Source organism: Neopsephotus bourkii, unplaced genomic scaffold, assembly GCF_033783945.1.
Source record: "Neopsephotus bourkii isolate Nb327-2 ecotype Australia unplaced genomic scaffold, CSIRO-AGI_Nbou_v1 NB_1433, whole genome shotgun sequence".
Classification (NCBI taxonomy): domain Eukaryota; kingdom Metazoa; phylum Chordata; class Aves; order Psittaciformes; family Psittacidae; genus Neopsephotus; species Neopsephotus bourkii.
The window spans coordinates 309,993-337,770 of record NW_026901910.1 but is presented as its reverse complement, the minus strand read 5'-3'; the positions used below and the strand labels follow the sequence as shown (position 1 = coordinate 337,770).

The window sequence follows — 27,778 nt, the reverse complement described above, 5'->3', positions numbered from 1 at the left end:
ATGGAAGTTGGGTGGCACGAGCCATAAATTACGTTGACGCATAAATTCTGTTTGCCTTAAGCTCAGCGTGGCACCGCGAGCCATGGGATCTGCCGGGATGCTCCTCTACCTCTGGTGGCACCAGCAGCTGTCTGCAGTGTCCCTCCTCTGGGTGACTGGGGTTTGGGATATGCGGTTCCTGTCTCTCCACATCCTCTCCCATGGCTCCATCGGAGCAGTGCCCGACCGCGGGCAGCCGGGGCGCTTGCTTGCCGAAACCAACCCGGTGTCTTCCCAGGCTGCCTGTGACTTTCTATTACTGTTTGACGGGACTCGGGGGAGTTTCTGGAGCGCAGCTCAATGGGGCTTCTGGGGGAAATACACAGGATAGCATTTTTCTCCATAGCCAGTGCTAATGCACTGTAGTATTAAGTACGCTTAGAGGTAATTATCCCTCCCATGCTCAGCTCTGTTCCACGGTCCCAGCTGGGGGAGGGAGCACAAGCACAGGCGATGCTGCACGGTGATGCCCAGTCCATGCTTTGTGTATTGTCTGTTGGATGTGAGTGTGGATTTTGGATGATCAGGTATGGAAGTGCTCCAAAGCCCCTGTGCACTCCCCCAGTGTGCTGATGTCCCCTAAAGCCTCTGTAGGAGGCTGCAAGCAGCAGGCACAGGGCTGAGATGAGATCTGGTTTTGGTGCGAGGATCACGGTTCCTATAGACGATGATGAGTGCCTGTGATGCACTGGAGTGGAGAACATTTGTGCTGGTTCAAACTGTGGCTCCTGAGCTTAGGAAACAAACCTGGTTCACTGATGCACATGGAGGGTGCAAAGACTTGGTTCCAGGCACCTCCAAACACTGTCAGTGCCCAGGGGGAATCCTTGGCCAAGCTGGGAAAACTGGATTTGGGGAGCTGCTACCAGAGGCACCTCTGCAGGTTTGTGGCTTGTGCCCATTGGAAGCCTCCATCACTCAGGAGCGTAACTGACGGACCCAGCAGCAGTGCTGTGACCATTGGGTTGCCCCCGCCACCTCCATGTGTGCCGCTGGCCCCGGCTTCTGTGGGGTCTCGGGGTGGTGGGTGCTGGGGGTGCAGCACAGAGCCCCTTTGTCTGACAGTAATGTCCTGTGACAGCGCTTGAAATCCGAGTCCTGGCGTGCATTCCTGACACTGGGAATCTCCCTGCCTCCCACACCATGGCCGCAGTGATTCCCCACGCTGCAAGGTGGGCTCATGGGGAAGCATGGTGAGGTCGGGCTTCGTGCGGATTTGCCAGCACCAAGCAGGGAGATGGGAACGTGGCAGAGCCGTGGCACCAACGGCAGCCAATGGCCAGCCTGTAATTTTCCTGTGCAAATACTATTTAGAGCAGGATGAGAAAAGCCCTTTCGCTAAGCTACGGAGAAATCTTTCTTGTCCTTTAATTCTAGATGAAGGGGATTAGTGTGAACATATTTAACCTCTGACCCGCAGACAAAAGCATTATCAAATTTAGTTGCCGAGTGGCTCCCATTTAACTGGACCAGGGCAGTATCTCAGCGTTTTCTTTTCCCCTTCCCTCCCTCGAAAGCTTGAACGTCCATTGTTGCCCCTGAAGCACGGGGGGATGTGGCTGCCCTCCTTTGCTCACATCTGGGAGGCTGGTCAGAGACCCTGTAAGGGAAACCAGCCTGGTACAGTCACTGCTAGAGCCATAACGGCTTCAGATAGCAAGCGAGCCCCCCAGAAAGCAAAGCTTTCTGTAGATGGAGCTTGCTTCTCCTTGGTTCTCTTTGGTGCTGGCCACGTGCCTGCCTGGGGAGGCTTGGAGGACCTTGGCCATCCCTCTGGAGCACAGAGCAGTGTCTCTCAGACCCCTTCGCTCCTCATTTTGCTCTGGAGCAGGAAGGAAACCATGCTCTGGCCATCGCGGTCCAGGGTGAGCTGGAGGATGCTCGCCGGGCTTTATAGAACAGGGATAAGCGCGGGCAAGGAGGCGCTGGGGTCTCCTGGTCCGGCGCAGGAATGCCGAGAGGGGCCTCCCGTCAGGAGCCGGTGTCCGTTTACAGTGCATCTCTCATAAACCCGGCGGCGGGGGCGAGGGCAGGGGGACCGGCCCTCCTGGTATGTGATTGATTATCTGGTATTTATGCCATTGAGGACTTTTCAGCGGCTCGGGGTCAAGAGGTCATCTCATGTGTCTTGCTGCAAATCCGCTTCCTTTTGTACAGTGCGGGCTGGGTGAGCAGACACACAAAAACAGCTTTTTCTTTTCCTTGGGAAAAAGGGGAGGGGGGCGGGCTGGTGTCAATGAATTTTTTTTTTCAGCCTTTCCTGAATAGTGTCCTTTTTAATTCCAAAGAACTTTTAATTAAAAGTAGCAGGAAAGTTCATCTCGACAAGGTTTAACTTACCTTAGCAGTTACTTTTGTCCCCCGGGATTCACGTCTCCCCGCTTTACACAAAACCCCCCAAGAAACGGGGCAGAGGCTGCTCTTGGGGCCGTTTTGCGGCTCCCCGGGTTTACCAAGGGGCCTTTTCATCTTTTCTCTCTCTTTTTCTTAATGGTGGGGGTGCAGCAGCACAAGCAGATGCTGCGAATCCCGGCTTTGTGCCTCACGGCAGCAAAAAGAGTCATTTCATCAGCTGCGATGTGAACTAGGGCTCCATGGGGACAGAGGATGCCACAGTGGTGCCAGCCTGGCTGGGAGAGATCCACGAGTGGCACGGGTGGGTGATGGGTGGGATGTGCCAAGCAGGGTGGTGGTGATGGTGGTAGTGATGGTGATGATGGTGATGGTGATTTCCCATGGGGTGGGATGCTACAGTGCACCACAGAGGGCAGGATGTAATGCCGCTGACCAGGGACAGCATTGGTGTTCCCTAAAACCCTCCTGGCAGGGAAAAGCGTGTGCCCACCGAGATGTGCCCATTGGCAAATACTCATGGTGGAGAATCTTTGGCCAGAAAGACCTGGAGGGTGCTCCTGGTGGTCCAGAAGTGCTGGGTGAGGGTTTGGTCTCCTCACCGAAGGTCTTTGTTTAAAGATGAAGCTGTTTCTAATGCATCAGTTTAACTCTGCTTCAGAAAGCAATGGGGAAAATACACTGGGTTTTCTGCAGAAAGTCGGATTGTTTTTTCAGCTGGTTTCACTCCAAATTCCAACTGGGAAGAGGAAATCTGGGAAGCCGGCGCAGTGACAACGAGTAAGCGAGTAGATGACAGCTTCCCTTCTGATGTGGTGGACAGAAGCCCTGCTGCAGTTTGCCTCTGGCCGCCCCGGTGAAACGCTTGGCCTCGGGAAGGGCAGGGATGGTTCTGCAATGTGTGGCTTCCTTAGGCATGGCAGGGATGGTTGTGGTGCTCCCCAGCATGGAGAGAGATGGGACAGGCTTAGGGGAAGGTGGCAGTGAGAGGTGTTGCACATAGATACCCAGAGTGGGTTACTTACTGTATTCCTGGTGTTACAGGGCTTCCTGTGAGTGTGGTTTGTTGGTACCATAATGCCTGATGGGTTCTGGAAAGGAAAGGGTGTCTCCGTGGGTGCGCTATGTTCTTGGCTATATGTATTATATATATATCGATATATTTTGATAGATGCTACAATGAAGAGGCTTTAGGGACTACAGCTTGGGGCGGAGGGCACGCCCCCGGCCTTCACCAGAGGGCTTTAGGGTTTGTAAACATCTTCAACCAACTGTTTGGCCTGAAACCCCAGAAAGTAGGTTCAAAAGCACAGTGCACTGTAGGTGCGAAGCATCCGCAGTGCATTCCCGGGCTCCCGTGGCTTTGGGAGCTCGGGAAACTCTCGCCTCCCCCAGCTGGGAGGTGGAAGTGCAGTGTAATGGGGCTGGCCCCTAAAACCTTCCTCTGGTTTCCCTTTCTGAGTGTGAGGTTTGCGCAGCACTTGGTTCCTTCAGGAGAGAAACCAGCTCATGCTCTGTTAATGTAGGTTTGGGGAGTGCTGAGCACGCCCCATCCTTCCAGAGGGCAGGATGCTGCTGGATGCTGCAGCAGCTGAAGCAGAGAAGCAGCACTTCCCACATACTGTGAGAAGGGCTTGGGCAGATGCCTGGGGATGGCCTGTCCCCTGTGCCTGGATCGATGCTGTCCCCAGGGAGCATCCTCACAGGGCAAGGAGCTGCCTGCATCCTTTCCTTTGCAGGCAGGGCTCCGTGCGTGAGCTGCACATCCCACCCCAGAGACAGGGGACGTGCCACGGTCCTCCTTAGCAGCCAAACCCCCCATCCCAAATGTATCCCTCGATTAAGGCTCGCTTGCAGCCGCGGGCTGCCTGGCAGTGCTTCACCCAGCGCGGGTCCAGCTGCTGCCGTGATTGACGCAAAGCCAGTCTATAAATAAAGTCTTTCTCTCCTCTCATAAAGACTTCGCGGTTTAGTTTGCTTTCAAGGTCAAGATCAGACCTTTCTAAATAAACACATATCAAAGGATCATTAGCGGAGCAACTCTGTTAAATTGAGATATTAACTTCTGTCAGCCGCGCGTTTCCTTTTTGTTCTGTAACTCACGACTGTGGCGGGGTTTTATTATTTTGGCCCTAGGCGGTAGCATCTGGCTTCTGTAGAGACTGTAAAAATTAAAAAGCAACACAAATCATTGCGAGAGAAAAGCAGTAAATTCAATGATAAGAATTTCAAATTAAAATGTTTCGGCGCTTTTATATTCCACGAAACATGAAACGAATGAGTTGTGTGCCTGTTGCCATAAAGCCGCCGCCGCTAATAGTCGCTGGGCTCTTTCCTCCCCGCTCGCTCTCCCTCGTAATCGTTCTTGCCTGAGCAATCGCAGAACGGCGCAGTGGAGGAAGGTGGTGGTGATGATGATGACAATAGTGATGGTGATGGGGATTGTGGTGATGGGGATAGGGGCGAGCAAAGGACCCTCTGAAAGGGAGGTGAGAATGGAATGCTCCCATCCCACTGCGCTCAAAGGGAGATGGAGAGGTTGAGCAGGGAGGATGTGATAATGCAATGGTCACTGGGGCACGGGACCATATTGTCCCCCAGGCCCAGGTGGTCCCTGGAATAAAGTAGCCTGGCAGGCACGAGCCACCCATGCCAGAAATGCTCCTGGGATTGCTGCCTGTGCTTCAAGCATCCTCCACATGCATCCCAAGCTGGTGATGGGCTGGGTGGGAAGCATCTTGTGCATCACTGCCGGAGCAGGAAAGGAAGCATTTAGGTTTGGGCTTGAGTTTGCTTAAGCATTGGTACAATAGGGAGTAGGTGCCAGGGGCGGGGGGGCATGCCCGGCCCTCCTGTTGCAGCCAGGGCAGCCGCATCCAGCCTGGCCACATCCAGCCTGGAGGAGAAGCAGCAGCATCCCTGGGGCAGGCAGCACTGCATGCTTCTTAAGAATTAATTTCCTGTAGTCAGCTAAAGTTGGGAAGAAAGCTGCCTTATCTCGGAGTAAATAATAATAATGAAACAAATGCCCCCTTGGGAGAAGTTGCCTTCCATAAAGATGTTAATTAGTGCAGAAGCTGAGCCACGGAGTCCAGAGGCAGCCTTTGAAACCGGGATGATTTGGTGACTGTGGCACAAAACACATGTCTTGTGTGGTTATCATCTGGTTTCCCTCTTTCCCCCCCCTTTCTACTTAACCGTGAAGGTTGTTGGGCTGTTGGGCTCCAACCAAGCAGCTGGCACATAGTGGGTGCCCCCTCAGCACTAGAGCAGTGGGGGGATAAAGGGCTGCCTCTGCCATCCTGACATGACACCCTTAAAAACCCATGCATCTGTGTGTGCAGGCATTGCTTATCCCACAGCAGCATCCCAGGAAGGGCTCCTTTGCCCTGCTCCGTGGGTTTGCCCCTGTGATGCCACCAAAAAATGCTTCTTTTGGTTTCATAATAATCCTGAAAACAGACACTGAAACTGGGTTAATCTTCTTACCCCAAGCAGTGTGCATCCCCTGCCTTCCCAGGGCAGAACCCAGGGCTGATGCCATCCTGGGATGCTAGTGATCACTGCTTCTACCTGTCCTTCATCACCCATCCTCCTCCTCATTGTGGTGCCAGTGGGACATGCGCAGCAGCTCCAGAGAGCCCTTCGTGCCAAGCTTTCCCACAGGAGGCTGGGAAGGGGGTTACCTGCGGCTCTCCAGCTGCAGTCACCGATAGTTTCTTCCTGCCCTAATGCTGCTTTCCATGTACGGCAGCAGCCTGCAGCCTCCCCTGCAGTTGCAGCCAGCAGCATCGTCCGGGAGGTGGAGGCTGGTAGGGAGCCCTTGACACGCTGACAAAAACACGTCAAACGTCCCTGAAATCTCATCTCAGGGAGCAAACAGCCCTTGGGTCCTGCTCTGCGTGGCCAGAATGCTTTGGAGCTCTCTGCCTCAGCCCCAGCGGATATTTTGATTCACTTCTGTGGTGCGAGCATCACGTAAGAGGTTGCATTAAATATGAAGGTGGAAGGAGGAGCAAGTCTTGTCAGAGACCTGAATTTGCAGGGCATGACTTGAGGGTTTGGGGGTTTTATGGTGGGTGAAAAGGGCAGTGATGGGCTCTGTTAGCATCCCTCGATGCCTGCACCCTCGTGCCTGCTGTACCATGGAGCTCTCCTCATGTACACCTCCGCAGCTTTTGATTCCAGGTTCCTAATCCTATTGATTATTGCTGCGGTGGATGGACACATCTGCCTCATTTTCGAGTCTCATAGCATGCTCTGAGGAACGACAGGGAAAAGATGGCAGCATCAAGAGGAGGATTCAGGGAGGAGCACTTGGCTTTGCGCATCCCAACCGTGCCTGGAGACTGCCAGAACCGTGCTGGGCTCTGCAGAGGGTGCTCCAGTGGCACCGGTCCCCTTGGTCCCCTCCTTGCCACCGGAGCATTGCCAGGGGTCTGGGGACTGGCAGGGAGCTGGGAGGATGGCGCACGCGTGTGTGCACACGCACAGGGGGAAGAACTTGAAGTCAAATGTCTGAAAGTCAGATCCCTTTTTAGTATGAATTTGCTGTATCTCATTCTGAGCACTAATTCCAATTTAATTGCAAGTGGCCTGAAGCCTCTTCAATAGGAGTAACAAATGGTTTGATTTTGTAAACTTCATCAGACTGCATTTTAAATGCGACACACTAGCCCGGCTCGAATGCCAATGAAGCACTGAAGTAGCTCTCTGTTTACTAATTATCCGTTTTTACTTCAAGCCACGCTGGCTGGCTTGTCTGATTAAATCGGATTTGTGGGATAGAGAACAGCTAGCAGAGTTTTCTCTATAGTAAACGAGATTGAAACTATGGGCCGCCTGGCTGCACACTGTAAATTATATTTCCTTTTAAAGGGGACGTGTCGCCTTTCTCCCGCCAGCGCACCTCCCGCATCCTAAACTGGGCTCCTCGCCGGCACGGAGGGAGCCCACCCTAACCCATCACCACACAGGGGTTTGCTCTAATCCCTCCTCCCGTGGAGGCAGCGGCCTCAGTGCCGTGGTGCCTGCAGCATCCCCGCCATGGCTTGGACAGGGGCGGAAGCACTCCTGGCTGTGACACATTGCATCTTGCTCATCTTTACATCACACAGTTGTGCTCCTTTGGGATGAAGCTGCTGGAGGACCGGAATGTGCGCCTCCATCCTTGCAGCTGTAGGGTTCTTTTTCCCTCCAGCGCTCATCATCCCCTAAAAAACACATTTCAGACCACCTGCTATTTAAAACTGTCGTGAGATGCCCAACTGGCATCCAAACCCAACCTGCTCTGGCTCCCGCCTCCAAAGCCGGCGGCAGCGCCAAGAGCCGCCCCGTTAATAGGTCATGGCTGATGGTGACTGGAGGCAGGTCTGCCAGACATACACCGCACCAGGGGAGATGGGCGAAGGTGGCTGCCGAGCGCAGTGTGCCAGGGCAGCGCTGCACCTCCTCGGTTGCTAGGCCCGGTTTGTGAGCTCGACCTGTGCCACCCCCCCCCCCAGTGTCTATTTTGTGCCCGGGGGCTTTTTATATTTTAATTTGCTTTTGAGCATCCTGCAAAATTAATGGTGTGCTCGGGGCCATTGTGCGCTGTACAGTAGAGGGAAGGGCCAGCAGCGCCCGCCGGGAGCCGGCGCGTTTCCCGGGGAATGAATTGCTCGCCCGCCTTCACCCCTTTTAATTGTTGACAGTAAAAAGCGTTTAAATGCCGCTTAATTTGTAATCATCTTCCTGCAAAAAGGGGAGAAACCATTAAAACGTCAGGGAAATGAATAAATCCGTCTCTCACTGGTTTGGGGCGGCGGCGTTCCTTTATCGGGGGTGATTTTTCTTCCGATGGCTGAGGCTGGCTCGGGATGCACTTGGGGTGGGAGCAGAGGGATGCGCTGCGGCTCGGACACCGGGCGAGTCTCCATGTTGCCCGCTGCGGCTCTCCTTGTGGCAAGCACACCCTCGCATGAGCTTTCCCATCTTTTCCCACCTCCCATCCGCTCTCCAAAGGAACAGGGACACGGATGCACAGCCATCCTTCATACTGGGCTGGCACCAGCCTTCACAACCCGTGGAAGGTCTGCTCTTGGAGGGTGGTTGACACTGGGTGCCCTGCGAGCTGTGCTGGTGGAATTTGACCTCCCCATTCAGGGTGTTGCGTTATTTACTAATGCATCACCTAAAAACCGAACACAATTCAGAAGTGCCTTTTGCAGGTTGTGGCGAGCAGCACCGCTGGGGGACACCCAGCCCGGGGACACCAGCACCGTCCCCATGGACCGGTGGGTGCATCTCCCATGCGTGCACGAGGCAGCTCGTCCCCATCGAGCCGGAGTCAGAACGTTCTTCTTTCAAGCGGGGGCCAATTAGTTTCACAAATGAGGGCCCTACGGTGCCAGGGAGGATTTGTTACGGCCCCGCGCGCCGGCCGGCGGCATTGTCCTGCCCTCCGCCCCCACGGGAGCCCATTGTCCCTGGCCCCAGCGGGGGCTGCTGCCGGCAGATTTATCGGGGCCGGCGTCCCGCCGGCCGGGGCCTCCGCTCCACAGCTGGCCGCGGCGCTGGGGCTCAGCCCCGGGGACCTTTGACCCGTCCTGCTGTCACCGCCGGGGCCGCCGAGGGCCGCGGGGCCGCATACCTCTTGGGATTTGCTCCGCACGGCCCGCTCGCCGCTGCCGCCTCCTTCTTTATTGTTTTGATATGTTTTTTTGTCTCGGGAGCGTTTTGTCCGCAGCTGCGTGGGGGGCACGGAGCCCGCTCCCCCCCGGAATAAATCCCTGCGAAGGCAGAAAGGCAGCTCCCGTGTGGGGCTGCCTCTTGCTGCTTTTATTCCCCTTTCACTGGCGGTTTTGCAGATTTCGAGGCGTTTCTGGGCAGCCTCACCAGGGCTGGGGCTGAGCATCCCTGCGCAGCTCCTGCATCTCTGGAGCCACAGCGTGCCACCGCCCATTGGTGGGTGACAGCGCGATGCCGGCACGCATGGACATGTCTCCTTGCTGCCCATCGCCTGGCTGGTCCCATGCCAGAGGAGTGGAGCTGGCCAGGAGGATGCTGCCAGTGCATCCTTAGCCAGCACCTGCCTGCATGCCAGGCAGGATTGCGGCACTGGCACCGCTGCAGCAGGTGCCCACTGCTCCGGGGTGTGGTGGCACCAGTATGGTCCCCAAGGCTGGTTTTGGCAGTGTGGCAGGCAGCTCCCCCACCCTGCTGTTCCCAAAGGCAGTGCAGATCCGTTGGTTACCGTGAACATCTTGCTGCTGCTAATGAATTGCTAATACAATTTTCTAGATAATTTTATTTCCATAGTCCTCACATTTTAATGTCTCCAAAAAGCTCACGTTTATTTGCTTAATCTCCCTGTGTAATACAATTTGCACTGACACACAGGTTCTGAACAATCAGCTATGCATAAACGAAAACAAATAGTTTAATAACACAAGGGTCTGATATTTTTATTGGTGGCGTATAAGGATCTGGGTTGAGGTGGCTTTCCCTGCTTTTGCTGTTGTTTTGTTGCAGCCTGTTTTATACCCATGGCTGGTCAGATGGAGCCTGTGTTTGTACCGAGGCTCAGGACTGCAGGCGATGCATCCAGCCCCTGCTCTCTGACTGCTTTTTAGGGTGATTCTTGGGTTCCCTTTTCCCCTGGGCATTACAAGGTCTGAGCTCTGCAGCTCTCGCAGGTGCATGGGGAGGTGGTGATTGACCAACAGCTGCCTTGCATTGCGGCATCCCAGGGCTGGGGCTTCCAGCTTCCTCCAAGGCAATAAAAGCCCCCTCCCTTCCACTGCTGCTTCTTTTCTAGGGCCAGCAGCAGCAGGGTTGGGGTGGCCACAGCCCTCGAAGACACAAGCCGGAGCCCCGCAGCTTTTGGGGTCCCCACTGCTGCCAGAGCATCACTGCTGCTGGAGCACGCAGGGTCCCGAGGTGGGGCGGTGGTGCCAGCAGTGCCTAAGCTGGATCTCTCCCTCTCCGGCAGGTACGGACATGGCTGTTTTCTGCCTGCTGTGTGGCAAGCGGTTCCAGACGCAGAGCGCCCTGCAGCAGCACATGGAGGTGCACGCCGGGGTGCGCAGCTACATCTGCAGCGAGTGCAACCGCACCTTCCCCAGCCACACGGCGCTCAAGAGGCACCTCCGCTCGCACACAGGTACGGCGCGGGGCAGCTCTGCCCCAGGTGTGGGGGGAAAAAAGGGACAGAAAGGTGCAACTGTCCTCAGCGTGTCGAGGCAACGGCGGTTGAGGCTGTTTGGAGTTAAAAGTGGAAAACAAGCAGCATGTAAGAAGCAGATCGGGTATGAGGCAGCATGTGACCTCCTTAGGGGCTGCACGATCACACCCGCTCATCGGCTTATGGGTGGTAGATGCACATAATCAGCTGGTGCTGGGCCCTAATGGGATTAGGGTGACCTGCACAACGTGGAGCTGGTGCTCTGGGGCACTGCCCGGTGCTGTGCAGCTCTGCTGTGCACTGCAGCCAGCACCACAGCTCTCAGCAGCCTTCCTCACCCGTCCAACATCAGTTGGAGGCTCGTGCACCCTCCTTGTCTGTGCTTTTGTTGCTGGCAGGGTGCAGAATGGGTGCCAGGTCAGGATGCCCCCTCTTTTCTCCTGTTAACAGAATGTGCATACAGCCTCAAAAGGGGGCATGGAAGTGGCTGCTGGGGTTGTGCAGGCAGCATCACAGAAGGGTTGCTGTATCCAGGCTGTGGCCAGCAGCTGCCAGACCCACACGTGGGCTTGGGCTTGGGGTCCTGGCGTGGGGAATGTGAATCATGTGCCGATGGTAAGCACGTTAATGCTGAGTGCTGGAGCTATTTATAGCCGGTAATCCGGTGACCTGGGCTGCGGGTCAGGCCATGCGTGTCCCACCGCAACCTCTGCTGCTTCAGCAGCTCCTGGCTGTGAAAAAACACCAGGATCTTCGGTGCTGTGGGGGTGTTTAGGTATGCTGAGTGGCTGCATCCCACCCAGATGCAGGATGCTCGTGCTCCTCCTGGGGCCGGAGCACTGCCTGGCTCCCATTTACATGGAGTCTCCTAAAAATGGAGCACATGGATGTGCTGCCTGCCGCAGGCTGCAACATCTTTGACTATAGGATCAAAACCCAAGGTGATCATTTGGAACTGGGCACAGGGAGGTGAAATACAGCAGCCAACAGGCACTGCCTGCCTCGCCTTTCAGGGGGGGTCCAAAAGGTACCCTTAGCATCCTCCTCCTCCTCCTGCAGTGCCCAGCCAGGGGCTGCAGGACTCTGCTGCGGCACACGGGGAGAGAGTAAAATATCATTTTAAAGAGGAAGCGAAAGCGCAGGGATGTGAGTATATAACGAGAAGGACAATTTATGCCCAGGCACGAGTGCAGTTTGACACGGGGATAATGAAAAAACGTAGGTCATTGTGGATGACTTAAGCCTTCACAGCTGAAGAAAATGTATGAAATGCGGGGAACATTACACGCTTGGCAGCTCCGCACATCTGCAGCAGGACAAGTGAAATACAGTTCGCCATTCTTTACCATAAACTGTGCTTGTAGGGTATGCAGCACAGAGAAATTGTAATTACAGTGACAAGACAAATCAGTAATATTTAAATATTCATGAACAAAGTCTCGGACGATCAATCTATCTTTATTGTCCTTGCCTTCGCGGCTGTAATAAATAAGTAGCTGGAGCCCTCACCTTTCCTTCAAATCATTCTGCCTTTGGTGCCGAACCAGAGTTCATTTATCAGCCGCCCAGTCTGGAGCACAGGAGACGCCCGGGGCTGGGTCTTTGCCAGGTGGAAAGGCTGGGAATTGGCAGTGGGGTGGTCGCAGTGCCCCCTGTTCACCAGACCTTGCTGCAGACCCCAGCGTGAGGATGCAGGGACCGGGGTTCCGTGCTGGGGTAGCTGGGACACCCCTGGGGTGGTGGCAGTGGGTGCTGGGGTATCTCAATGCTGGGGCTTTGACCCCCCCCGTGCTTGCAGGTGACCACCCCTACGAGTGCGAGTTCTGCGGCAGCTGCTTCCGGGACGAGAGCACGCTGAAGGGCCACAAGCGCATCCACACCGGCGAGAAGCCCTACGAGTGCAACGGCTGCGGCAAGAAGTTCAGCCTCAAGCACCAGCTGGAGACCCACTACCGGGTCCACACAGGTACAAGCCACGGGGGCTCTGCGGTGAGGCTGGCAGTGCTGGGCTGGTCCCCTGGTGCCGGAGCGGTCCCCTGGCAGAGATGCTGGCAGCATGGACCAGGGCGGCGGTGGGCGGGGGTAACAACTCATCGGATGTGCGGCGCGTAGCTGCTGTAAATAGAGGATCAATAGTCAGATGGGTTTTGCTGTTCATTACCCGGCTATCGGCTCTCGAAGCTGGGCAGTTAATTACAGCCCGGAGGCCGTGGGCCCCTGCTGATGCCCCATCTCCCACAGGCGAGAAGCCCTTCGAGTGCAAGCTGTGCCACCAGCGCTCCCGGGACTACTCGGCCATGATCAAACACCTTCGGACCCACAACGGCGCTTCCCCCTACCAGTGCACCATTTGCCTGGAGTACTGCCCCAGCCTCTCCGCCATGCAGAAGCACATGAAGGGCCACAAGCCAGAGGAGATCCCCACCGACTGGCGGATAGAGAAGACCTATCTCTACCTCTGCTACGTCTGAGGGAGGAGGCAGCGGGGCCGAGTGGCAGAGGACTGGGCAAAAAAAACCAACACCAAATCTGCAGCGTCCACGGCCTTGTTTTGTTTTCGGTTCTCGTTCATTGCTTCTCACCGGGAGGATCCCGTGGCTTGCGCCGGGGCACGGGGACGCAGCGGCCCCTTCCCGGCCCCATCCGCGCCCCCTCCCCAGCTGCTCGTGCGCCTGCTGCCCCTGCCCCCTCACTATGGGGTGGCCCTCGCCCCTTGCAGCCCCCTGGGAACTTGCTCCCCAGCCAGCCCCTCCATCACCACTGTTGCCAGCCATTGGTGCTGCCGGGAAGACCATGTGGAATGATGCACTTCCCCGGAGGCGTGCGTATGGCCGGTGCTTTGGGAAGGCTTCAATTTCTGGTGTCCACTGTCACCACATAGACCCCACCATGAGTGCCCCGCAGAGGACCCGAGCTCACGTGTGGGTCTTGGACCCCATTTTGGGATGGCTCCCTTGCTGCCAGGCTGCAGCATCGCAGGTGGGAGAGTGCCAGCATCAGGCGAGCCGTGAGTGCACTGGTGAGAGCATCCCGGGGATCCCGGCCAGAGGAGGGTGTTTGGGGTAGGGAGCCCGCTGCCACCCTCCCCTGACCAAAGACCTCTCTATGCATTTCCCCTTCCCGGGGGGTGAGGGCAAAGCGCCTGTGGGGAGGTGCAGCCGGTTTGGTGATGCGCAGTCGGTGGCACCGTGGGTGCTGCCGGTCCGCAGCACCGCAGCCAAGGGGAGGATCCTCTTTCTCCTGCTCACTGGGGCGCTGGGGGTGCCGAGCGTGGGTTTTTGCCCGGGCTCAGCTGCAGGAGCCGCAGGCGAGGGGCGCCCAGCGGCTTTGCTCGCCGCTGCTTTTGCTTTTCGTTGGGTTTCGTTGAACTTTCTTTTTGGAATGTTTCCGCATTTAGCACATTTTACTTGAAATTACCTCGGTTTTTTGTGACCTCATGAGCTTTTATTGATTTGGGGGGACGGGGGAAGGCGTGGCCCGGAAGGCACGTGCCTCCCGTTGTGCATTATCCTTACCAAAACTGGTATTTTTTGCCCAGCCCCATGGGGCTGGGGGCGTCAGTTCTGAAGCTACCTCTTGTGTTGGTTTTTGTTGTGTTGCTCCTTGGCGGTCGTGGGCTCCACGGGCTCCGACCCGTGGGGTGCTGGTGGCCGTGACTTGGGTTTGGGTTTTTTTGTCATTTTGCTGCGTTTGGGTGAAAAGGGGGGAGGGAGAGTCAGGGCGAGCGGAACGGCGCCCGGATGCGCTCCAGAGGGTGCCAATGGCCCCTCTCGGTTTGGGGTGCCCGTCCCGCCTCTCCCGATGCCGAGCAGGGATGCTGCTGCAGGAGCAGCACCCTCCCTCACACCCCAGCCCGGTTTTGCACGCGTGTGTGCCTCCGTGTGCGGGTCCTTCGCTGCTCGGCGTGGGGTGGACGCTGCTGTTGTACAATCCGGGATGTGACTGTGGAGAACGGCTTGTTGAATTGTTGTGCCTAAGAAAAAATGGAAAAAAAAAAAAGAAAAAAAAAAGAAAAAATATAGAAAACTATAGACAGACCCCCCAGTTCTTTGACACGGGAAGTTGCTGCAATCCCTGGCACGTGCGCGGTCACTGCCTGCGGTGCCGCGGGTGCCACGGTGCCGCGGAGCACATGGCCGAGCTCATGTGGCTTTTTTTTGCTTTAACGTCCCCTCCCATCCTGCTGCCCCACTCTCTTCCTCTGTGTCCTTGTACCGCAGCCTCCCAGCTGCAGTGGTGTTGGGCTCGGCGTCGGAGCGGTGCCGCCGCCCCCCCTATATATATAGAAGTCTATCTATGTGTATCATAGCAGTGAGGACCAAGCGCCCCGCAGGGCCCCGCAGCCCCGGGCTCCCTCTCCCCTGGCTTGTTGTCGGTGTCGTGAGCGCCCGCCCGTCCCGTTGCTCTGTGTTGCCGCTCGCTCGTGGTCCGGGTCTGTCGCTGTCCTCGTTCCGTCTACCTCAGCACCTCTCTGAGCCCGGGCGCAGAAGGTGCCCCAGTTCCCCGTGGGTTTTCTCAGAGTATCTATTGGCTCCTATTTTTTGTACGACTTGGGCCCCCTCCCCGCGCCGTTCGCTCCCGTGCGGTTCTGCTTGCGAGTCCTCTCTGTCCTCTAGCCACAGATGCCGTTAGCTAAAAGTTTCCTGAAAAAATAAAGAAAAAAAAGAACAAAAAAAAAAAAAAAATGAATAAAAACCGTTGTGGTGTCTCCTAGTTGCAGCTCTCCGCATCTGCCTTCGTCCTGTGTAGATTCAGATGCATTTCTTTGTAAGACTTCAGTGTTTCTGACAGAGGAATAAAAAAGACAAAAAAAAAAAAAAAGGAAGAAGAAGAATAATATACTGCTGCAGGTTTTTTTCTCTCCATGTGTCACTAAGTGAAGTTCGTGCCTTCTATAGCAAAGAGAATATTTTTTACATCCTACTAACGGTAGATTTTTTTGTAGTGAACATTTTTTGTATTTTTATTTATAAGTCTCATAAGGAAAATAGCAATGTTCAGTTGTATACCTTGAATCTGCAGTTAGAAAACAAAAAACAACCAATAAAGTTAATTCCGTTGTCTCGGCCTGATGTCTCCCGTTCCTGTGCCTGCGTGAGGAGGAAGAGGAAGGAAGCACCCAATCAGCGTGGGGCGAGCCGCGGGGGGACCACAGTGGTGAGTTCTGGGGTGCTGGGGCTGTGCAGGGGGGTCCCATCCCTAAACCAACCCCGATGGGCAGGGGATGCTGACCTCCCTGCGGGTGGGGAGCAGTCCTGCACCCACGTCCCGGGATGTGCAGCTTCCCATCCCGCAGCGCTGCCCGCGCCGCTGCCTGCCTGCCTGCGCAGCTCACCAGGGAGCTGAGCAAGTTTGCCTCAATGAAAGTGAACTCGTTCATTTAAACCTGACTGCAGAGTAGTCTGGCCCCCCGCTGCGTTAATTATCCTGTAGTTCTCGACTGATTGCTGTACACTAAGCTTAAGCCCTCCTTTATTTATTTACTGACTACATTAACAGCAGCGCCTGCTCTCCTTTTGTGCTGCAGCAAACTGTACGGCACAGCATGGATCGCCGTGGCGGGGCCAGGTGGGTGCTGCTGGTGTCACTCGCCCATGCCTAAGCCTGATGGGTTCTGCCTGCACCCCACGGGTGCTGCCCACCACCACCTGCCTGTGCATGACGATGCAGTTAAACATTCATTACGGCACAGTTGGTGTCACTGCAAGCAAAGCATCACTTCATTTTTCCCAGGGATGGATGAGGTGTGCCGGGCTGGTGTTGGGCCCAAGCTCAGCCCATGCCCTAGGGCTTCCCAGCAGGTTTGAGGTCTATGTGCTCACGCCGGCTCTTGGTGCTGGTCCCTGCCTGCCAAGAGCTCTCCCAGCAATGCTCTTGAGGTGAGGCTTTGGGCAAAGGGGCGAGACCTTTGGGCCAGGTTCAGGCAAGCAGAGGTAGTGCCACAGCAGCACCCTTAGGAGAAGAGACTGGAGCCCGGCTCCGGCTCTCGGCCTGGCACAGAGGCAGTGGTATAATAATGGGGAAATCATCGCAGGACCGGGCCTTTGTCTGCACGCTCGTGCAGCAGCTGGGAGCGATTATGCTGCAACAATGTTCTGTTCCATCAACATTATGTCCTCATTAAACCTTTATTAGGAGATTAGATTCAGATTTATTGATTTATTTTTTTTTAAAGAGGAAAATCGAGGCTCCACTCAGAGAGATGCCTGGAACTTTTTCCCGCATGCAGCACTTCCCAAAGCAGCAAGAGGGTAAAGGGAGAACCTGGATCTTTCCTCCAGCATGGGCAACCTGCTCTTACAGGGGTGAGGACCATGGAGCTGCACAAGGGGGTTAGGTTGGATGCAGGATGGAATCCTAGTGCAGGGAAGGATGAGGACCAAGCCCCCACCAACGTGGTCCATGGGATGTGACAGCAGAGGTGAGCATCTCACGGTGGGTCCCCATGGGCGGGAGCCGGCTGGTGAGGCTGGCTTGGGGGTCCTGTCACCCCGTGTCCCCCCATAACATGAGAGATGGGCAGCATCACCTGCCCGGGTCAATGGGCCCATTGGATTTGTCTGTTGGAGCGTTTGATGTTACACGAAGGCGGCTCATTCCAGAGGGTGTTAATTGCCCACTGCAGTGATCAGGTCTGTAGCACCATCGATCTCGGCAGGATCAATGGGCTGATTTAGTGTCTCGTGAACTCTTTAACTGGACACCTCATCAATAGGCAACCACTTACAGACCATCAGCGCATTAGTGCAGGCCGGCGCCGGCAGGAGCCTGCTGCGCCCGTCCTCAGCCCCCCATCACTCAGTGGGAAGTTTTCCTGCAGGTGACGGCTCCAGGACACTGCACGGGCCCCTTGGTCTGGGGCCAGTGGGATTCAGGGTGGATGTAGGAGAGCCAGCCACTGTCAGTCCACCTCCACTCCACCACCACCAGACCAACTGTATGCAGTGATGTTCCCAGAGCCCAGGATGAGCTCTCCCATTATCTCCAGCGCTTCTGAGGATGGTGCCCACGCTCAGGTATGTTACCGGTGTGAGGAACGAGCTACCCCTTTACAGTCTCTTGGGCAAGCAGTCGGGGCTGGGGACCACACCATCAGTGTTTCTTGCCACAACACTCCCGTCTCTGGGAATGATAACTGCATTGGGCAGCTCTGCTCCTTGCAGTTTTGGCTCAACTCCCTGCTCTTGGATGCAGCCAGCAGTTCTTTTATCTCCTCTTGGCCACATCCCCTGGCGGGGATGGAGGGTGGGAGCTGGGGAGGGGGACACTATCAATAGCAATCGGTGACCTTCCAGGTCTCTTCCAGCACCACGTGTCCGGAGAGCCAGTCCTGCTTGCACCCCGGTTAATTTGCTGTTGGCTGGCACTGCTTCTCTGACAGCTTACTGTATGCAGGGCAAGAGCACGATGGGCATCTGCTGGGCAACTGTGCCCAGGGACTCTGTAGCAGGAACAAAGACCTGCCGGGAGCCCCACGAGCAGGGGGAAGGAAGGGGGCACATGCATGCGGCTCCCGGTGCTCCGGGCACAGAGGTGGGGGGTTCCCCGGGACAGCTGGGGCGAGGGGCAGGGAGTCCCCGGGGCGAGGGACGGGACCCCCGGGCGGGCGCAGCCCAGAGTAGGGCGGTGGGGCCGCTGTCCATGGTGCTGAAGCGGCGGCTGCAGTGGCACCAGGTTGGGGCGAGAGGGAGCATCTTGCAAGGCTTGTGCAGAGGTCATGGGTGCCTGGGGGCTCCCCTCAGCTCTGCCTTCCTGCTCAAGTGCTGCTGCTCCGGAGCTGGGGGAAGGCGGTGGATGCACCAGCCTGGGTCAGCAAACACCACTGGGTCCTCCCAGAGCTGCGGAGCAGGTGCTGGAGCAAGGCAGCGTGTGGGGTCCCCACCTTCCCTGCCCCGAAAGGAGGGCACCTCTTAGGCATCCCTCCACACGGACCAGAGGGTACCCAGCGTGATGGTGTAAGCCAGGACGGCCACCAAGTAGGCCCGGAAGAGCAGGACATCTAACACGTAGCCCACTTGCAGCCACTCGCGGGCGACGTCGCGGAACTCCTCGCATTTCTCCAGGAACTGGCGGATGGCTGTGATCTCGTGCAGGACACCGTGCAGCAGCAGGGAGCCATCCGCCTGGCTGGCAAAGGCCGGGGTGGGCCTCATGGCCCTCACCGCCTCACACTCCTGGGGGTCCTCACAGCCGTAGTGGTTCAGCTTGGCTGCAGGATCAACAGAGGCAAGGGAGAAAAACCTCTTTAGACGGAGAATTGGGATTCCTGTGGGTTATCTGGGCATCCAGATCACTGTGTACACAGGGACTTTGTAGGAGGATAAGTCAGATCCAGTCCCCTTAGGATCCCATGGTCCCTATCTGCGCATCCCTTACCTGTGCTGTCATTGCTCTCCACCTGCCTGGAGATGTCTGAGCTCTGTGCCCTGGTCTGGCTGAATTCCTTCCTGTCCCGGATGCAGAGCAGGACTGTGGCTCGTTCCAGCAGCAGGTGCTTCACCCAAGCAGGGACGTGGGGCTGCAGATCTTGCTTGTGCACCAGGCGCACAATAAGGATGGTCTCCGTCAGGCTGATGACGAGCAGCGCCATGCACACCACAAAGTAGATGCCTGCAGAGATGTCAGTGAGGTGAGTGGCCTGCAAAGGCTCATACACAGAGGTGGTACCCAGCAATCTCTCCCACTTTTCTAGGGAACCTGGGGTCTCTGTACCAGGCAGCAGCTCCTGCTGCTGCAGGCCCAGGGCTGCTGTGGCACTCAGTTTGGCAGGTAGTGCCACCATACCTATTAACGGGGTGCCTACAGCAGTAGCCGGCAGCGTGTCAGATACAATGATGAGGAAAACAGAGTAGCCCAGTAGGAGGGTGATCTTGAAAGAGACCCTCTCGCCACTGTTGGGAGGTAGGTAGAAGCCCACAATGTCCATAACCATCAGGAAGATGCTGGGGAGCAGCAGGCTAACGGTGTAAAAGAGGGGGCGCCTCCGGATGACTACCTGCAGGACACAGAGAGAGGGAAGGCTCAGCAAGGGGTGGAATCAAGGGTGTGAGCTGGTGCAGCTCTCTGCCAGGGCAGGCAAGGGTCATGGGGTGCACTAAAGTGAGCCATAGGAAGGGCTCAGCGCTGGGAACCTCCTGCCTGCAGGTAGGAGCACCTCAGCACAGGGCTGATGGGTGATCAGGCAACAGGAACAGTGGCGAGACCCTTCCCTAGCACCCCCTCCCCAGGAACCATGACAACCAAAGACCCTCACGTAGAATTTCATCTCAGCATAGCTGTCGCTGCTTTTGACGCTGAACTCCTGGAAGTGGGTGAGGACGTAGAGCAGCTCCCACTCGCCCTGGTTCATGAAGACGCTCCGGTCGAACTTGACCAGCTCCGGCTGCCGCCACAGCGAGAGGTTGATGTCGCGAACTGAGGGGCAGAGGAGAGATGAGGACCAGGGTGCCCGGCCCCAAGCTCCTCCACGCTGGGCGCCTGCCCTCCCCGCACGCATCCCCGGTCCGCTGGGGCCATCTAGAGGGACGAGCCGCCTTGTGCAGCCCAGCGGAGGGGAGCGAGGTCCTGCCCGTCCCGGCACTCACTGTGGTGCAGCCAGCTGGTGAAGGTGAGCGAGCAGTTCTGGACGTCGAAGGGGAAGTTGTAGATGTCCAGGCTGCAGGCGGTCATCACCTGGATGGGTTTGAGGTTCTGCACCTCCCCGTGGTGGTCAACGTAGACGTAGGGGACATGGGGGGACTTTCCGACGTCCACACTGCAGGGTATAAGGGACAGCCATGGGCTGGGGAGCACTGGGCAGGGACTCCTGCTGCCGAGCTGCGTTTGGGAGGGGACCTGCCCAGGAGGAGAGGTTTGCCCCGGGAATGCTTTCTGGGCAACACTGGTGCAGGCACACCTGCATGGCATCACCTCTGGGCTGCCTGGGCTGCTGCCCCCTCCCAGCTCAAGGAGTGTCTGTGTCCTTGTCCCGACACTCTGGGGCTGGTTGTGAACACCTTAAATCCCCACGGAATGGGCAGGATGCCGGCTGGCTTCGAGGGAAGGGCCGGCAGCTCTGCAGCTGCCCTCGCATTGTGCTGCCTTCACAAAGCCTTTCTGCAGCTATCTGGATCCCACCCCCGGCACGGCGGGTAATTACCAACAGTTGCGGTGAGCCAGCATTGGAAATGGCCCAAGTGCTGTTCCCCATCTGCAGCTCGCCCGGTGCAGGGAGGCTGCCAGCTCTGTGCCGCGAATACAAAGTGCCTGGCGGCACGTGCCCACAGTGGGCAAGGGGGCCCAGCCCCACACCGTGTCCCCTCTGGCCTCTGACCACACTCACAACTCGTTGATGAGGATGTCGGGCACCCAGATGCTCTCCACGGGGAGGGAGATCTGCGTCAGGTTGTCGAAGCGGGCCGGGTCCCACCTGAGGAACTCGTCTGTCCAGTGCTGTGACAAGGGAGAAGGGGCTTGGAGGGTGAGGGCTCTGTCACCCCACTGCACCCAAACCCTCCCAGCTGGTGCCCGGCCATAGGAACCAATCTTCAGTGCCATCCATGGGAGGGAGGAAAACCTCATCCTCCAGCTATTACCACCCAGCAGTGTGAAGCATGGAGCATGAAAGCCGTGCCTCAAGGTTCATGCCCTACAGAGATCTTGTCATCCCTGGATGGCTTCCACCTTGCTGCACTCCAGCAGGCCTGCACACCTCTCCCTTGGGAATCCTGTGTTTGTAGGGGTGCCAGGCAAGGAAGGGGGGAGTTTTCACAATCTCATCTGCTCACCTGCCTGTACCAGATGTAGGTGGTCAACACCTGGTTCTTCTCATCCTGCAGGAAGAAGAGGACATGGTGTTGGCACAGGCGTTATTGTCACTCCAGCAGATGAGCAGTGTCCCAGGAGGATGCTGCATACTGTGGTACCTTCCCTTGCTGTGGACACACAGAAGCTGCCTGCCTCCAAGCAGCCCAGAAGCTGGGATGGGAGCAGAGGACTCACCACGCTGAGGATGGCGTAGACCATGAGGTCGATGGCCACATTGGTGGTTGTTCGCCAGTCCCGCACGGGTCGGGTGTCCTTCTGGTAGTGGGCCAGCAGGTAGTGGGACAGCCGGTGCAGGGCAGGCTCCATGGGCTCTGGCGTCCAGCCCTGCCGCCGGGTACCTGCCAGCAGAGGGAGGAAGGAGGGATGAAGGGGTGAAAGCTGCTCACAATGGGGCAGTTTCTGCAATCACCCTGGGCTGTGCTGTGACCACAGGATGCTGCTGGCTGCCATCCCAATCCCTCCCTGACCAGCTGGGGTTTTCCCATCGAAGTTCAATAGGAGCCTCCTGATGGGAAAGATGCCTGCCAGACCCAGCACCTTCTACAAGTATCTTCTGCTGTGCAGGCAATCAGCGCTGCGACCTTCCCCCAGCCTTGAAGAGCAGAGCTGCCATCTTCCACCACCCTGGACAGACACCAGGACAGTGGCAGCAGGGACCACAAGGGACTCGCTGCCCCGGATATGTTTCCTACCACTCACTCCTTCCAGGGCATCCTTCTTTGCTCTGCAGGTGGTGGTTAGAGTTGAACCAGGATGCTAAATTCATTTATTAGTGCCTTGGCGTTTGATTCCTGTGGAAACAATCCCTCAGCCTGTGCCGGCAGCGTTAATCACGGAGCAAATTGCTCATGGTGCCCGCGTCCTCACTGCAGGGCAGCCGGTGACACCAAGGCCGAGCCAGGGCAGTGAAGCCACGCTTGTGGCTTTGCTCTGCAGCACGCCCAGCCCCAGTGTCCAATTCCCACTTAATGAAAGGGACTAATTGGAATAGATCTGCAGGAACTTGGGAAAAGCTGCTGGAAGGGAACTGTAATCTGTATTTCAAGCTAAAAAACCCAAACCCCACAGCAGCTTCAGCCCCTCTAACGCTGCACATGATCGGTAATGCCGGGGAGCCAGCCAGGCGCACGACCCTCGCCCAGGCAGGAGTGTGTGGATGGATGGAGCCGAGGGGGGGTGAGAGGCAGCAGTCAGGGTGAGGGGAGGCAAACAGGCGCTGCCGTCACGGCGGCTGTGGCCTTTCCTGCTGCAGCTGGTGGAGCTGGCCCGTGCCTGCACTCCTCCTTACATCCGCAAGCTCCAGGTCTGGGTGCTCTGGCAGCAGGGAGATGGTTTTGCAGAGGGAGGAATGGGCTGATCCGTGCATCTGCCACAGACACCCTGCAGGTCTGTATCCCTCCAGCATCATGAGGGCAAAGTCCTTGGCCAAACCAAAACATTGTTGTTATCAGTTCTATTCCCAGGCCCAGAGTCAAAACACAGCACTGCCCCAGCTACCAAGGAGGAGAAAAATGACAACTACTGCTGAACGCAGGACACATCCCTGCTCCTCCTCTGCAGTGCTGTGGGAGAACGTTCGGGAGGGGGGAGCGGTGCCCTGATGAGAGGGGCTGTCTGACCCAAGTTACAAATCACTGGAGACTTCCAGCTCCTTTGGTCCAGACCACCTCAGGGATTTTCCTACTCTTTCCCAGGAAGGTTAAACAAGAAAATACTAGCAATATCTTGGGAGTGTTTAGACAGGTGGTTTTGCACCATGCAGAGCTGACATTACAAATTAGGCACAGCATCACTTCTGCAGGCTGTCATCCCCAAAACCCAGCTCTGTGTTAAGAGGGATCAAACATTATGTTAGAGAAATCCGTGGATGGGGTGGAGGGCTCAGGCAGGGGAGGCAGGTAGGACATCACCCTGTTTCTCACTCTGTCCTCAGAGCTGGGACTTTGCATGCTCCCAGAGCACTAAGAAGCCCCATTCCAATGTCACCCTGTGCTACCCCAGCATGCAGCAGCTCCAGGCTCTCACACCAGAGCTCTCCCACTTTTGGGCTCTCCCAGATGCTTTTCAATAGCATTGAGGTATCTAAAAGCATCCTTGGTGTGCTGTATGGCACTGCTGAGGTTTGGAAAGGGGTTGCACCGTGCCTCTTGGTGCCAGGAGCACCCTGCTCTCCCCAGCTCTGCATCCCCTTTGCCTTACCTTGGCTTTGCAGCGTTGAGGTGAGCGGCAGCAGGGCCAGAAGCACGCCGAGAGCGGTGGGTGTCATGGCTCTGGTGCTGCGCTGGCTGCAGCCGCTGCCGCCAGCCTCCGCTGCAGCAGTGGCCCGAACAGGAGGCAGGCAGCACGCTCTCCGTGCTCGCTTGCCTCCCGCCGTGGGGTTTTGAGAACGCCCAATTAATCTCACAATCAGCCTCTCCCGATGCATCAAGTTTCAGGCTGGGAGGATGTGAGAGGAGCCCATCCCGCCAGCTCCCCTGGGGCTCCCCTAGTCCCTGCCCCAGTGCCTGGCTGCAGGAAAGCGGGTTTTAGGGTGCAGGCATCCTGTCTGCATGCAGCAGGAGTCAGGGGAGAGGATGCTGCCGGTGCAAGGGGACACTCAACAGTTGGCAAGTCAGAGATGGGGTCGTCTGTCCTGGGAGGTTACAGGAACATGTCACCGGGGGAGGGTTTCCATCAGCCAAGGGAATGGGGTGCTCCAGGGGTACCAGGCTTCCCACTGCACCCTATGGCATCCCTCTGCCTGCCAGAGGAGCTTCTTCCTGACCCCCCTTTTTCCCACGTATTTGTGTAGTTGTGTCTGTATTTGTGTGTGCTGCAGGTGCCTGTGCCCTCCCGAAGCTGCCAGCTCTGGAAGCGCTGGGGAAGCAGCGGGCAGAGCGCGGAGCCTGCGGCGGTGGCGTGGAGCAAATCGCATCAGATGCCAGCGTGGAGTCACTTAAACGAGATAAGAATTAGTGCGGGGCGCTGATGAACTCCCCCTCGGCTGCCAGCAGCGGTGTCAGGGAGAGAGCGAGAGCAGAGCCAGGGCTAATTTGATTTCTCGGCTCCGTTAGTGCTGGCAAGTCACCTCCCAGGGAGCGCAGGCAGCGCCGAGCTCTTTCCCCTGATTGAATCTGGGTAATGGAAATCACAGGCAGCGGCGCTGGGGACCCTTCCCCGCTCTGCCCCCTGTGCCCCGGCCTCCTGCATCCACAGCAGGCAGGATGGGGCCGAGCAGGTGAGGACCGCGCAAGCGGAGCCTCTGCTGCAGCATCATTAACTCTGGATTTTCTCCCCTGGGTATTAAGTCTTCATCTTAAAGAGATTTTAATGTAGTTCCTCTCAGTCCTCCTATTATCAGATATCCCATTAGTGTGATCTACTGTAGCTTCACCCTATGCAGGGGCTCTTGTGGGACTTTTTGTGGGATGGTCGATTCCAGTCGGCAGCGCCCGGATCAAGTTTACTTTCTGAAATGGCGTAATGGGATTTTATTAGCCCTGTAATCTGCTGCATGGTAACTGCTTTTCTGGGAATCAAAGCGCCGGGCGTCTGGGGCTTCCCGAGGCTCAGCCCTGCATCCTGCTCCAGTGATGGTAAAGGCTGGGGATAGCACAGGATCCAGGCACAGGGTCCCTGCCATGAGAAGGGAGAAGTGATGCTCAGAATCCCCCATTCGCAATGGGACAAGCAATTCCCCATCCCCCAGACCTGCCCTTCCTGGGAATGAAACCAAGCTGGAGGCTGCAGCGACCAGGGCAGGAGTGTGGCTGAGCTCTGTGCAGGATGGGTGCTGCAGTGGCACCAGGAGACATATCTCAGAATAGGGGAGCAGCCTCCTCCGTGCTGCCAGGACTCGCCTTTCTGAGCGTGTCTGGAGCGTCAAAAGCAATAAAGCATCACGGAGGAGCCCTGGCAGCGCGGCTGCTGCTGGCCCCGGCCCCATCACGCACCCGAGGCCTCCCATTAGGGAGCGTCACACTCCCCGAATTGCATGTCTGCTATGATTTAACACTGTGAGACATGAAATAAACACCGTGTGCAGGCAAGGCTGGTGGTGCCGCCATGGGCGGGCTCACAGCAGCCCCTGCACCAGCACCAGGAGATGCAGGACCCTCCTGTGGTCCATGGTCCTCAGAGATGCTCAGGCTCACGGCATCCCCAGGGTGCTGCAGGGGTCCCTGGGGCCAGGGGGGCACCCAGGGTCTTCCTTAGGTACCCACCTTGTGCAGCTCCAAGACCAAAATGTCAGGAGCTGGCACTCGGTGTAGTGCCCTTGCAGGTAAAAGGCTTCTCACCCCAATTCAGTGCTTGCCAAGGGGGGCTGGTGGTGACTCACACCACGATCAAAGGCAGCAGAGCTTTATTTCAGGTCCGCGGTGCTGGACCATGAGCGTGGGGGCCAAGCACTGCTGGTCAGTGAGGTTTGTGGTGAGGAGGAGGACGATGCTGGGGGTGCATCACCCATGGACCATGGAGTGGCCAGAAATCACCCTTGGCAGGTACTAAGCCTGTCTCCACCTCACCAGCAAAATCCCTCAGTGAAGGGAGAGGGGCACTTTCTTTCCCGTCCTCTTCCCCATTAGACACCCTTCAGGTGTTAGCAATATTCTGCCACTGTTTCATTGTCCATTAAAGCCAGGTAATAATAAGCACATGAAGGAATCTGGAGCCAATTGCTGTTAATGAAGGAGATCCAGCTCATCCCGAGCGGGACAGCAGCCACACATTGCAGGCACGATGTCACCTGAGGTTAGGCAGGAATTGCCTTGCTGAGAGCGGACCCGGCCAGTGTGCAGTCTTGTGTGACTGTTTCTTTTCCTCCTAGTTTTACGGGAGATGCGTGCCGGAGGCTGGGAGAGGGAAGCTGGGCTCCAGCACCGCTGCAGCTGCACTGGCTGTGACACCTTCCCGAAGGGAGGATTGCAGCAGGGATCATGCTCACACTGGCTACTGCAGTGCAAACCCCTTGTGTCTGTCCCCTCGCCTCACCCCAGCTCTTCTGCTCTGCTCTAGTTTTTAAGAGATGTTTCCCATCAGAAACCACGGCGCTTCCAGGCTGGATGTGGGTAAAACCACGTTGGCCATTACAGCTGGGTATTTTTCCCTTCATTTTCCATGGAAAATGAGAAAGATTTCAAGTGAATCAGAAAGGTTAGTTTGGGCTGGAAAGGCTGTTAGCTTTGGATGCAAAACAATTGAAAAGGTCTCACAAAAAGCCTCCTTCCTCTCTTTTCCATTGGAGTCCAACCCGCAGCCAGAGGCAGCAGTCAGGCTCTGCCCTGCACCCTGGGTCCCAGCCCTGCCAGGGTGCCTCAGCAAGTCCTGTTCCTGGTCCAGGCTCCCACAAAGGAAGCCATTCTCCTTCCCCAAGAAGCACGGGCACGGGAGCTGCTCTTGCAGGGTCCTGGGGCAAGATGCCTGGTCTAGGGGATGCTCTGGGTCCAGGGAGCATCCCTGGCTCTCAGGCCAGGGAGGGAAGGCAGAGAGAGATGTGAAGCAAGGCAAGGAGGACCAGAAAGGTCAACACATGGAGACAGCCCTGGAGGAGACAGTGGCCAGAGACGGGCTGTTAGCATGGGCTCAGCTGCATGCAGGGTGCTGCTGACGGCTGGGCTGCTGCTCTGGGGGTCAAGGGGAAGGTGAGTGTGTCAAGGCTGCATGCAGGGGATCATGCTCTGATCACCCTGCAGCCAAGGATTTTAAAGGAAGCAGGAATTTAGGGGTATCTCTGACCCTGGGTGCTGAGCTGAGTTCGTGTTGGGGGGTGTGCTTTGTGTCAAGGGGGAGATGAAAACTTCCCTCTGTTTCTGTTTGAGAACAGGAATGGAATCCCTGCGGAAAACCCACAGACACCGTGCCTGGCGAGCTTATGAGTTGTGGGTGATGAGTCCTGGAGCTGGGATGTGACCGAGGGGCAGTGAAACCTCCTTCATCCTGCTGTGTACACTGGAAGACCAGGTGAGAAGTTTCTCCTCCACGGGTCATTTGCTGTCTCAGGTGTGTTTGGTACCCCCTGATGTTCTCTGCCACCCCTGCTCCCCTGGTGCTAATACACCGCTCCAGACTGGGGGGGGGGTGTCAGTTTTTAATGCACCCACAGTGCAAATCACTTCCTTTTGCCTAGGAAGACCCTTGGCCATGGAGGGAGGGAGGGAGCGAGGAGCAGGTCTTCACCTGAGGCTGTACCACCCCTTGATCTAATGGAGCTTGACTGCGCCCTAATTAGTCACAGCGGCATTAATCAGGCTGCTAAATATAACACACCCCCCCCCCAGACGTGGTGCTCCCAGTACGAGGCTGAGCTGCTCCCTGCAGCCGCATGCTCAGAGTTTCAAGGTTAACTCCTTGTTTAAGGTAAGGAAGCCCCGTGGGGAAACTCTGGGGTGGGAGGTGCTCGGTGCCCGCGGGGGGCGGCCGGAAGGGAGACAGGGTTAA

General features: G+C 56.8%; 3 protein-coding genes across 6 annotated transcripts in view; 1 reads left to right on the top strand and 2 right to left on the bottom strand.

Annotated features, from left to right (window-relative positions):
* The window catches only part of ZBTB16 (zinc finger and BTB domain containing 16), a 69,819-nt gene extending 54,196 nt beyond the window's left edge, over positions 1-15,623 (top strand). For all 3 annotated transcript variants that reach the window (XM_061368266.1, XM_061368268.1, XM_061368267.1), the window contains exons 5-7: positions 10,364-10,534; positions 12,354-12,521; positions 12,797-15,623. In XM_061368266.1, coding sequence (XP_061224250.1) covers positions 10,364-10,534; positions 12,354-12,521; positions 12,797-13,026 — 569 coding nt within the window. In that variant the 3' untranslated portion in view covers positions 13,027-15,623. The remainder of the gene's footprint in view (positions 1-10,363; positions 10,535-12,353; positions 12,522-12,796) is intronic.
* Positions 7,014-9,697, bottom strand: LOC133220312 (uncharacterized). The gene is made up of 2 exons (XM_061368278.1): positions 9,023-9,697; positions 7,014-8,563 (listed from the first exon to the last, which is right to left on the bottom strand). Exons 1-2 carry the CDS (start codon positions 9,632-9,634, stop codon positions 8,552-8,554), a joined length of 624 nt encoding a protein of 207 aa, XP_061224262.1. The 5' UTR covers positions 9,635-9,697; the 3' UTR covers positions 7,014-8,551.
* Positions 15,624-18,247: 2,624 nt separating the features above from the next.
* LOC133220299 (5-hydroxytryptamine receptor 3A-like) lies at positions 18,248-23,627 on the bottom strand. Of its 2 annotated transcripts, XM_061368246.1 has the most exons (10): positions 23,561-23,627; positions 21,829-21,831; positions 21,536-21,699; positions 21,322-21,366; positions 20,877-20,986; positions 20,140-20,309; positions 19,809-19,969; positions 19,340-19,550; positions 18,932-19,165; positions 18,248-18,764 (listed from the first exon to the last, which is right to left on the bottom strand). In XM_061368246.1, exons 1-10 carry the CDS (start codon positions 23,625-23,627, stop codon positions 18,466-18,468), a joined length of 1,464 nt encoding a protein of 487 aa, XP_061224230.1. In that variant the 3' UTR covers positions 18,248-18,465. The 2 variants fall into 2 exon arrangements, with proteins under 2 accessions (XP_061224230.1, XP_061224229.1); XM_061368245.1 differs by lacking the exon at positions 23,561-23,627 and having other exon boundaries at positions 21,536-22,522.
* Between the last annotated feature and the right edge of the window lie 4,151 nt (positions 23,628-27,778).